Source organism: Physeter macrocephalus, chromosome 11, assembly GCF_002837175.3.
Source record: "Physeter macrocephalus isolate SW-GA chromosome 11, ASM283717v5, whole genome shotgun sequence".
NCBI classification, from domain to species: domain Eukaryota; kingdom Metazoa; phylum Chordata; class Mammalia; order Artiodactyla; family Physeteridae; genus Physeter; species Physeter macrocephalus.
Window position 1 is genome coordinate 68,437,032 of NC_041224.1, and position 10,941 is coordinate 68,447,972.

A 10,941-nucleotide genomic window follows, 5' to 3' on the forward strand; every position below is an offset into this window, starting at 1 on the left:
TGCCGCGGAGCGGCTGGGCCCGTTAGCCATGGCCGCTGAGCCTGCGCACCCGGAGCCTGTGCTCCGCAACGGGAGAGACCACAACCGTGAGAGGCCCGCATACCGCAAAAAAAAAAAAAAAAAAAAAAAAAAAAAAAGACGTACATTGAGACCCAGAGAGAGAGCCTGGACTCTGGATTACAGGGCCCCATGAGCTCCCAGCCAGTGGCAGCCCCTCAGGGACAGAGCCAAGAGCAGAGCCTGTGCAGATGGGGGAAGCCGAACAGCTAAGGGAACACTGGTGGGCGTCAGGGGTCCTGGGCTTCACTACTGACTCAGAGCTGGTTTCCTGTGTGACCCTCGTCCCTCTTGGCTTCAGTTTCCCCATCTGTGAAATGAGAGGAACGGACTAGATGATCTCCCAGGGCCTTTCCTGCATGGGCCTTACAAAGCTGGACCCGATCACATCTCAGTTTGATGAGGACTCTGGACTAGGGGCTCCCTGACAAGATGTCAAACCCCACAGTGTTCACAGGGTGGGACATGGGGCTGGGAACCAGGGAGAGGGTACCCCGATAAGGGGATGAGAGACCCCAGAGACCATCCTTCCTGCCTCGAACTCACCCCTTTCGGGCCACTCACCATCAATGACCCTCTTCACCCGCCAGATCCGGAGCATGATGATGAGGCTGATGGCATCCCAGGGGCTCCTGGGCCCATTAGCCACAGTGGACGCCACCATCGGGGCCAAGGACAGGATGATCACAGCCCCATCAAACACCTGTGAGAGGAGGTGGATTTCAGTGCCCTGGGCCAACTTCCTGAATGTCCTGGAACCAGAGACCAGGTCAGGCAAAGCAGCTGGTGCTGGCCAATGATCCCCTGCACCCCCCTCAGAAGTTCACCCCCATCCCTGGCTGCCTCTCGTGACCCTCCTTAGTCTTTAGGGGCCTCCCACCCCAGACGTGCTCCTGAGCACTCTCTCTCCTCCAAGTGACCTCAGCCCATCGCCAGCCTTGGTTCAGATGGCCTTGGGCTGTTCCAAGCTTCTTTTGCAAACATATGTCTCCAGCATCTTGTCCCTTCTCAGGATGGGGCTTGCATCCCATGTCACAGGTTTCCTGCGCTGAATCCCTCACTGGCAGTGGAGGCTGAAGGCAGGCCCCTTCCCCCTGGGAAGCAACATCCCAGAGCCCACATCTCATCTGCATCTGGTGCTGGTGCTGAGTCTCTAACCCTGCATGGAGGCAAAGCTCAGAGAGAAGGGGACCCAGCCAGCGCTTCAGCTCTGGGCCTTGACCTTCCATCTGCCTGTTCCAGCCTGGCCTGGTCTGAGACTTCCACAGGCCAGGCCCCTATGTCTGCTCCCAGCATTTGGTCCAAAGAGGCTAAAAAGTGTGTGTGGTGGGGAATGGGGTGGTGAGGAAGGAGTGGGTAGCAGACACTGACAGCCTTGCCTTGTCCTGTGCGTACCAAACTCTGGGGGTCAGCCAGCCTACGCCGCACCTCATCTCCACCCACCACACCTCACCTGCTTTTACACAAAACAAAGCAACTGGTTTGCTCTGCAGAAACCCAGGCTGAGAAACACTTTTATGGTTCCCCCACTCAGCTCTCTGGTCATGGGGCCATTTTAGAGTGGATTTGTTTTAAAACACATTTCAAAAGCTTTCCAAAATGATTCAAGAATAACTTTTTATGGCACGGACATATATACACCACCAAATGTAAAACCGATAGCTAGTGGAAAGCAGCCACAGAGCACAGGGAGATCAGCTCCGTGCTTCGCGACCACCTAGAGGGGTGGAATAGGGAGTGTGGGAGGGAGACACAAGAAGGAGGGGATATGGGGATATATGTATATGTATAGCTGATTCACTTTGTTATACAGCAGAAACTAACACACTATTGTAAAGCAATTATACTCCAATAAAGATGTTTAAAAAAAATAACTTTTAAAATTTTGTATAATGTCAAGGAGATTTTTTAGACCATTCCTTGGCTGGAAACTTGCTCAGTTCAGCCCCCTCCCCACCCACCAAAAGGCACAGCTGAACAGACTCTTGTGTCCAGTGTGGGAAGGAGCTGGCCTTTGTTGATGGCTCCCACCCTGGAATGGATGGGACAGTGACATTTCATGGCTTCCAGGATGGTTGGCTTGGGGGGTGCAGGTGGACATTGGTCTTTACCTCTATTTTGTTTTCAATGTAATCCCAGATCCCGAGCACCACAATCCGAAGGACAGTCTGAGAGGAAGCGAGAAAAGAGGTTATGGTTACTGTTCTCCCTGCCCACTCCTCCCGGCGGAGAGGATTCCAGAGCTCGGAATCAAGGGCTCTGCTTCCTGTTCAATAATGGGAGAAGTCTTCCCCATCCCCTAAGTGTTTCTCAGACCACGTGCTCTCTCCACCCCTGCTTTGAGTGCCCCAGCTCAGGTCTGCGTCACCGCCTGTGCCAGCCCCTGGCTAAGCACCTTCAATGCTCCCATTACATACAGATACACTCTGAATCCTTGGAATGATACTCAGGACCCTGCCTCCTTCTCCAGTCATCTGTTGCACTCCTGTCATGACACAAACCACTTGCAAATCTACAAACATGCAAGCTCTTTCTCCTTTGCCTTGTCTTTGCATGTGGCTTTGACTCCCCCATTGACTTCCCCCCACCCCCAATCTCTCTTCTCTCCTTATACAGTAATTGGAATTTCAGCATGGCCACCCAGATAAAGACTACATTTCCCAGCCTTCCTTGCATCTGGAGTGGCCATGTGACCAAGTTCTGGCCAATGGCTTATGAGGAGAGCTCTGTGTGCCACCTCCTGGTTGCGACCTTTAAGGGATTAGGCTCGTCCTCCTATTTCCCTCTTCCCAAAGACTAGAATGTGGGTGTGTAGGTGTGGTGAGGAGGTGTTTTCAGTTAGGGAGGGCTGGCAACAAGCATGCTGGGCCCCCAGCAGCCCCAAGCCACCACGTAAGCCTTAACTGCTGACCCCACGTTGTTTAATTAAGTCCCTGTGGTTTTGGTTATCTTGTTATAGCATCTTGGCCTGTGTGCTAACCAGCAGGGCCTTTTCCCCTTCCTCTTCTTGGAAAGGCCTTCTCCTTCTGGCCACGGCTCAAACGTCACCTCCATGAAGCTTTTCTACCCTCCCCAGGCTCGGTGCCTCTTTCCTGGGTGTTCCTATAGGCCTTGGAACATCAGTCACCACCCTCCCCCCCTTGGACTTTATCTTACATTGTGGTGACTATCTGCCTGATCCTCCAATTCAGGCTCAAGAGACACTGTCTGATTTCTCTCCTTAACCCCTAATCCCTGGCATAGAGTGACACTGAGTGATTACAAGTTGTGAATGAATGAACAAATGCATGCAGGTCTGATTCCTTAAAACCCTCAGGAACTCACTCCAATGCCTCTGCCTTCTGTGGCGGTTTCCTCACCAAGAGTACATCTTTCTCCAAAGAAGATACTTAAAAGCTGGTCTCATATGACCCTGGTACAATTGTCGTAGACCCTTCCTTGAACCAAGATGAGAAGTTCACAGTAATTCATACCAGGTGAGGTCCCTGCTCCCACATGCCTATAGTACAAGGCCAGCCATCTGAATGTGGCAAAGCTGTAGAAAGCCTAGGGATCTCTACCCACACTTAAGCCACAAAAAGGCCTGGCTGCTAAAATTTACCTCTTCCTCATAAAGGCCTATCCTGAAGAGATGAGAAGGAGGGATGCTGGTGGCGGCCAGTTCTGTCACCATGTTTGAGAACACATAGGGACATGTGGCAGCCTGACGCCCATTCCACATGGCTTCCCAATCTCTCGCTTAACTGCACCACAGCTCCGAGTGGGTGCAGAGAGATCTGGGTTGGGGTCCCATATCTTGAGGTCACAGCTCAGTAATCGGCTGGTTGTGTGGCCTGGGGCAAGTCAAATAACCTCTCTGGGCCTCAGTTTCCCCTTCTGCTGGAGAGATGAGTTAGAAGATACAAATCTTCCAATTCATTATGAGACTAACATGTGCCATCTGGTACATATCAGTAGGTTGCAGATCCTGGGCCAACCCTCCTCACACATGATTCTCATTTTACTGAAGGGGAAGCTGAAAGCTCAGAGAGGTTAAGGAAGCTGCCCAAGGTCACTCAGGCATTGGGAGGTGAGTCGGCATTTGGACCCAGAGGTGTTTGCCTCCGTGTAGTGTACTCAAGCTGTATAAGAACACCAGATACTGTCCTAGTTTCTTTTGCTGCTGTTCACTCCCTCGAATTGTGCTGACTTTGAAACTCAGTATTTGTCTCCTCTGAAATGATACACCCCAGCCACATCCACCTCAAAATCCCAATTCTGGGGGTCCCAAAGCAAAAAGTCCAGGCTAGCACAGAGAGGAACAGGGGCTGGTCCGGATGTGGTCCCTCCTCCTCCTCGCCCTGCTACTGCTCCATCTTTTGAAATTGTGGTAAAATACACATAACATGAATTATACCATTTTAACCATTTCTAAAAGTGAACTGTGGCATTAAGTACATTCACATTGTTGTGCAATTATCACCATCATCCACCCTCAGAACTTTTTCATCACCCCAAACTGAAACTCTGTGCCCATTAAACATCAACTCCCCATTTCCCTGTCCTCCCAGCCCCTGGAAACCACCATCTACTTTCCATCTCTATGAATTTGACTACTCTAGGTTACCTCATTTAAAAGGAATGATCCTGCTTTATAAACAAAGCAGCATTTACTAAAAAGTCAGTGGGGGCATGAGGAAGGGAGCTGGCCAGGCTGAAACTCAGCCCGGAACCCCAGAGAGGGGAGGAGCGGGCAGCAGACAGCACCAGTGGAGCCTCTGTGCTCTAGGAAGGGATGGAGGTTTGATGGGCTTATGGGTCAAGGTGGTACCAGGTAGGCAAGTGGAACAGTGGGAGCACTGGCCACCTATTTGCCTTCCCTCCTTGCTGGCCCATCCACAGGGGACCCACCCTGTGAGGGAGACTTTCCTTCCTAGCCCAGCCCATGGAAACAGAACAGCCAAAAGGCAGTTGTGGAGATGGCTTGGGAAACAGCTCCTGGGCCAGCCTCCTGCTGTAGATGGGAAATGGCCTGGAACTGGCTGTTCCGAGTCAGGGTCAAAGGTGGAATGAGAACCCAGCTCGGAAACACTCCACCCAGGGTTTTTTCCCCTGCAGCATCCTTTGCTGTCCGTGGAGGTAGGGACCTGGCCATGCTGCCCTGCCACCTCACGGCCCCCAGCACGGGGCTCACCCAGACTGACTAACCCATTGTTGGCCTGCGTGTCTCAATGCGCAGGCAAGGACCCCCTGCTTTAGCAACATCTGGGAATTTTGTTTAAAATGAAGATTCCTGGGCTCTCATGAAGATCCAGGATGTCAGGATCTCTGGGTGCAGGGCCCAGAAATATGCCTTTTTTAACAAACTCCCCTGGAGCACCCAACAGAACGGCAGGGATGTGTAAGGTGACAATGCCCTGGGTAAACCCAGGGAGACCACATGCCCAGATGCAAGGAGAAAGAGAGTTAGATCAGGAGTCAAAGGTCAGGTTCCCCTTTTGGGCTCTGACTATCCCTTACTAACCATGGGACATCGGCCGAAGCCCTCAGCCAGCCTGCAGGAAAGCGGAACTAGTGCCCCCGTGCTGCCTGCCTCAGCTAGCCAGCTGCTACAAAGCTCCGTTGGAAAGAGCTTTGTTAACAGAACTGCAGGAGGGCACTAAGGAGGGGTTATTTTTATCACCCACCCCCACCCCAGGGCCCGTGGCCTCGAAATCCTGCCCCCAAGATTTGCAAAGGGCTTTGAGGGGGTTGGGACTGAGGGACCTGGACCCTCAGCTCCAGTTGCCTCTGTCCCACCTGGGACTAAGGGTTTTCAGCCTCCTTCATTCCAGTCTCACCTTCCAGAGATGAGGATGGTCTGACAATCAAGATAGGCCAGAGTCTTGGTAAAATCTCCAGGATGGCACCATTTATTATTTACTATAATCCAAGCTCTTGTGCCGTTTTACAGATGCAGAAACTGAGGCTGAGAGAGGCAGGTAAACCTTCTGGTCCCCAGGCCCCTCTTCCTTCCCACCCCAGAGACCTCATCTTTTCCCTTGGCAAGCCCTGCTCTCAGGAGGGACTCCCCTCATTTCTCCCAAGGGAAGGGGCTCAGGCTTCAGGCAGCACTAGGGGAGGATGGGAAGTCCTGACCCTTGCATCTGCTCCAGGCCCTGCCTTGCTCAGGTGGCAGCAAGGACTCCTGGCCTCCTGCTGCCTGAGGCCTGAGCCCCTCCCCTTAGGGGAATCAGCCTCTTTCCCTGGGATGAGGCCTGATGAGGCTCCTAGGGTTTAGGAACCCTGGGAGATGCAGGCAGAAACACCTGCTAGTCTATCAGATGCCTTCGAGCAAATTTTTCAAAGGCACCCCTTCCTCAAGCAGAGGGAGATCCCCTGGCTCACTGCTTGGTGAGCAGAGTGGGGGCTGGCACCCTTGCTCCCTGCAGAGCCATCCCCAAAGCTGGGCCCACCGGCCGGGGAAAAGGAAGCAGCACACATCTCGCCCTGAGCTTGTGCCCCTGCAAGGCTGCAGCCGGCGGCGTTGGGGAGCGGGGTGGTGGTGCACGGCTTAAGGGAACAGCCTGGCCTAAGGAATACACACGGTGGGCACCAGGCCACTGGGGGCTGACCCCTGGTGCTTCCTCAAGAAGCAGATGTACCCTTGGGCAAGTTTTTGCTGCCAAGATGGCTGCAGGCTCCCTCCTCTGCAAGACCCCAGGTAAACTAGAGCAGCAAGAGGAAGACATGGAGTCCAGGATCCAGCTACAAGGAGAACTTAGGAAATGTGAGGAACATTTGCGGGGGCTGAAAGCAGTCTTGAACTGGTTTGCAAAAGAAAGGGTTGCTGGATGACATGCACAGGTTGAGGGGTGATTGCAGGCAGCACAAGGTGGTTGTGCTGGGGTTAGGCATTGACAAAGCAGAAGCAGAGCGAGCAGCCACCCCTTCCCTCCTTCACCCTCAAGTCTTCCAAATCTGTGGGGAAGAGGATGGTGAATGGAGACTGCCTCCTCCCTAGGGGTCTAAAGATGACCCCCTTCCGAGACGCAGCAGCTGATATCTCCAGGGACGTGGGCTCCCAGGCACACTGGCTGCACTGTCTACCACCATGCTGGGCTCATTTTGGCAGGAGGTTCCCGGCTACCTTAAAAGAATGGGTTCAAGACCCACAGGGTAGAGCACAGTGGTGACAACATGACCAAACGGCAGTGAACTAAGCACTGACATGCCCTGGCTGTGTGCTCACTGTGCAGGGGGCACTGTGCTAGGCTTGGGGGACAAAGAGAGAAACTGGAACCCCCACGATGTGCAAGGTTTGTTCCAGAACTCCCTCTGGGCATATGAACATCTCCACTTCCTCCATCCTGCAACATCCCTCACTGACCCCATGTCTCCCTTAAGCCACTGCCCTCTCCCTCTTCTCCCAAGTTTCTGAAGGGGTGCCTCCACTAAACCCACTGCAGTCTCATGCCAGCTCCCATCATTCCAGGAAAACTGCTCGCCCCTGGTTACCAATGACCCCTCAGCAGCTTCAGGTGTGCTGCCAGCTTCCTTGTTCTAGAAGGCCTCCTTTTGTTTCCAGGATCCCACACCCTCTGGGTTCTCCTCCCACCTCCCTGGCTACACCTTCTCAGTCGGCTTTCCATCCCAAAATTGTTTCCTGGGGCTCCATTTCTTCTCCTCTTGCGCTCCCCTATCCCCGGACAATCGCACCCTTGGTTTCAACTCGCACCCTGAAGCCCCGCCCAGTCCACGACTCCAGCTGAGACCTCCTCCTGCAGCAGTTCCCAGGCTTAGAACAGGGTATCCCCACCCCCTCTTAGGAGGCCAGCCTCCCCCGGAAGTCATGATCACCCTCACTCTGGCTCACACGCCCCCCACCCCAGGATGGCCGGGTCCCCAAGTCCTGCAGAGTTTAGCTCCTTCAACTCTGTCCAGCTTGTCCCTTCCTCCATCCCACCTCGACTGCTCTGGGTCAAACCTTTAACCTCTTACAGCTAAATGACGCCTCCTAAATAGTCTCCAAATTCCAGGCTCCCCCCACCTCCAACCCCTGCTCCTCACCTGCTGCCAGAGGGATTTCTCTAAAAGTCCAACTTCATCACCCCCTTCTCCTGCTTGGAGCCTCCTCCCCACTGCCTTCAAAACAAGACCCCCACTCCTGAGCAAGACATGGAGGGTACTTCATGACCTGGCCTGGTCCCCAGGACATCTCTCACCATTCCCTGCTGTAGTCAACAACCAGGCATGCTCTGGTCGCTCACGCTGTCCCTTGTCCACTCCGTGACTGCTGCCTGAAGGTCCTCTATCCCCACCGTGCACCTAGCAGCTCACACATGCGCAAGCAGCCTGCTTCCCCTCCGAGGTCTCCTACTGACTGCAGCAGGAGACTTAAGCTCCATTTCCGGTTCTCTCGTTACACACGTCCGCTTGGCGGCTTCCCAGTAGACTGCAAACACCTGAGCTGGGCCTGCATCTTGATTATCAGGGCAGAATCCTCACGCCCGGTACCACCTACAGCACCTGGCAAGGAGTCACTCAAAAATGTGGGCTGAATGAATAAATAAACAAGAGCTTCCACTTAATCAAGTCCTTCCTCTGTGCCAGGCTCCGTATTAGGAACCAGGAGGTTAATTTTACATGTCAACTTGGCTGGGCCGCAGGGTGCCCAGATATCTGGCCAGACCTCATTTGCGGTGTGTCTGGGAGGGTGTTTCGGATGAGATTAGCATTTGAACCGGAAGAATGAGTAAAAGCTGATTGCCCTCCCCAACATGAACAGGCCTCATCCTATCCAATCCACCTGATAAAAACAAAAGGCAGAGGAAGGAAGGATTTACTCTCTCTGCTTGACTGTCTTTGAATTGGGACATTGCAGATTCCGACGTGCACTGAGATGTACATCATCAGCTCTCCTGGGCCTCCAGCTTTCGCCTCCTACAGATCTGGGCATTTCTTCACCTCCATCACCATGTGAACCAAGAAGTTATAAATCTCTTTTATTATATAAATATATACATCTAGGTTATATTTGTTGGTTTTCTTTCTCTGGAAAACCTAGACTAATAGAGGAACTTTATACACATTACTTCATTTCTCATAAATCCCTCTAAGATGGATATTTTTAACCTCCTCTTACAGACAAGGAAGGCTGATGCTCAGAGAAGCAAAGTGACCTCCCCAGGACCAGACAGCTGGCAGGAGGCTGAACCAGGAGGCTCAGAGCCTGGGCCTGACCTTCCCTCTATGCCACTGGCCCACATGAATGAACTGCCGCCTGGGTGGGAGGACATGCCATGACAGCCAGAAACAGCCAGAAGTGGTGCCAGGCGAGGGCGGAAAGGAGAACTCTGGGCAGGAGAGGAGCAGGGGGTGGGGTCACACGGGCTCAAGGGTCACTGCTTTTAAACCCAAACTGAGTCACACTGAGATGGGGTGAGTCTTCAGGGCTGGTGCTGTTTATAACAGCAGAAAACGGGGAGAAATCCTACAAGTCCAAGATGAGGGTTAAACTGGGGACATCGTACAATGGCTGCAGCCATTGTATGGCAGGGGATTGCCAAAATGTTAGGATTTGACAAAGCTGGGTGGTGGGAACACGTGTGCATTAAATGATTCACTATGTTTTTGATGTGTTTCAACTATTTGCTAATTAAAAAAAAAAAAACCACTAGGTAGAATCCCCCTAAGCATGTGCTTGTAAAAGTATGTACATGAAAAGACATTTACAAAATATTCATAGACAAAAAGTGGGTTCCAGAATATCAGGTCCACTATAACCCCGTTTTTCTTAAGGAAAAAGTGTGTACATACACACTTAGGCATTGAAAAAGGCTCACTGGACGTAAACCAAGTTAATAGTGGTTGTCTGTGGGTGATGAGAATATGGGCTATTTGCGTTTTCTCATTTTTTCTTGTATTTTCTTAATTTTCTACAATGGGCAGAATTATCTTTGTAAGCATGAAGATTGTTGTTATACATCAGGGTGATGAGATGGAGCCTTGTGCTTACCCAGAGGAGTCACCAGGGACCCAAACTTTGGGTTGTCTGTGTGGTGGCCTCCCAGCTCCTCCTGAATGTCACCCTGACAGCCCGGTATGAGGTCTTGGTCTGTGTCTGAGGCCAAGGGTCACTGAGGATGTGCTTCTTCCCTACTAGGTCCCTCCTCCAGGAGGCAGAAGTATTAGCCCAGCTCTCCCCACTTGCACGGATCAGTTGTTGCTGAGAATGTGGTGTTAAGTGGAATGTTCTGGACCTGGGATTATTTCTAGAATCTCAGAGCTGGAGGGAGGACCTTAAAGGTTACGTTGCACAGCCCAACCGCCTTCCAATGTTTTCTCATCCCTTGTCTGTAGCCCAATGAGCTAGTCATCTAGCCTGAGCTTGCAGACTTCCACCAACAGTGAGCTTGACATTATCTAAAGTAGTACATTCCAACTTGTTTAGGAAATTCATCTCTATATCCAACTTTCATGCTCCCTAAGATCATTATTGTCAAGGTCATGGCAAATGAAGAAATGAAAACAAGATTTTGAAAAAGAATTTCTCACATGTTTAATTTATTCACGCCTTCATTGGTTGGTGTCAGATGCCCAGCCCTACGCCAGGTGATGGGGGAGACAGAAGACTATACGTGCACACCTTGGAGATTTTGCAGGTTCAGTTCCAGACCACCTCAATAAGGCGAATATTGAGTATGGTAGCTCCTCAAAAAACTAAAAATAGAGTTGCCATATGATCAAGCAATCCCACTCCTGGGCATGTATCCAGACAAAACTATAATGCGAAAAGATACATGCACCCCTATGTTCATAGCAGCACTATTCACAATAGCCAAGACATGGAAGCAACCTAAATGTCCATCAACAGATGAATGGATGAAGATGTGGTACATATATACAATGGAATATTACTCAGCC

The 10,941-nt window shown here is 51.7% G+C and overlaps 1 protein-coding gene across 4 annotated transcripts in view; it reads right to left on the reverse strand.

Moving 5' to 3' along the window:
* The window catches only part of TMEM266 (transmembrane protein 266), a 140,245-nt gene that overhangs the window by 43,347 nt on the left and 85,957 nt on the right, over nucleotides 1-10,941 (reverse strand). For all 4 annotated transcript variants that reach the window (XM_024128885.3, XM_055088151.1, XM_028495139.2 and 1 more), the window contains 2 exons: nucleotides 2,169-2,225; nucleotides 622-760 (listed from right to left, as the gene is read on the reverse strand). In XM_024128885.3, the coding sequence (XP_023984653.1) occupies nucleotides 622-760; nucleotides 2,169-2,225 (196 nt within the window). The remainder of the gene's footprint in view (nucleotides 1-621; nucleotides 761-2,168; nucleotides 2,226-10,941) is intronic.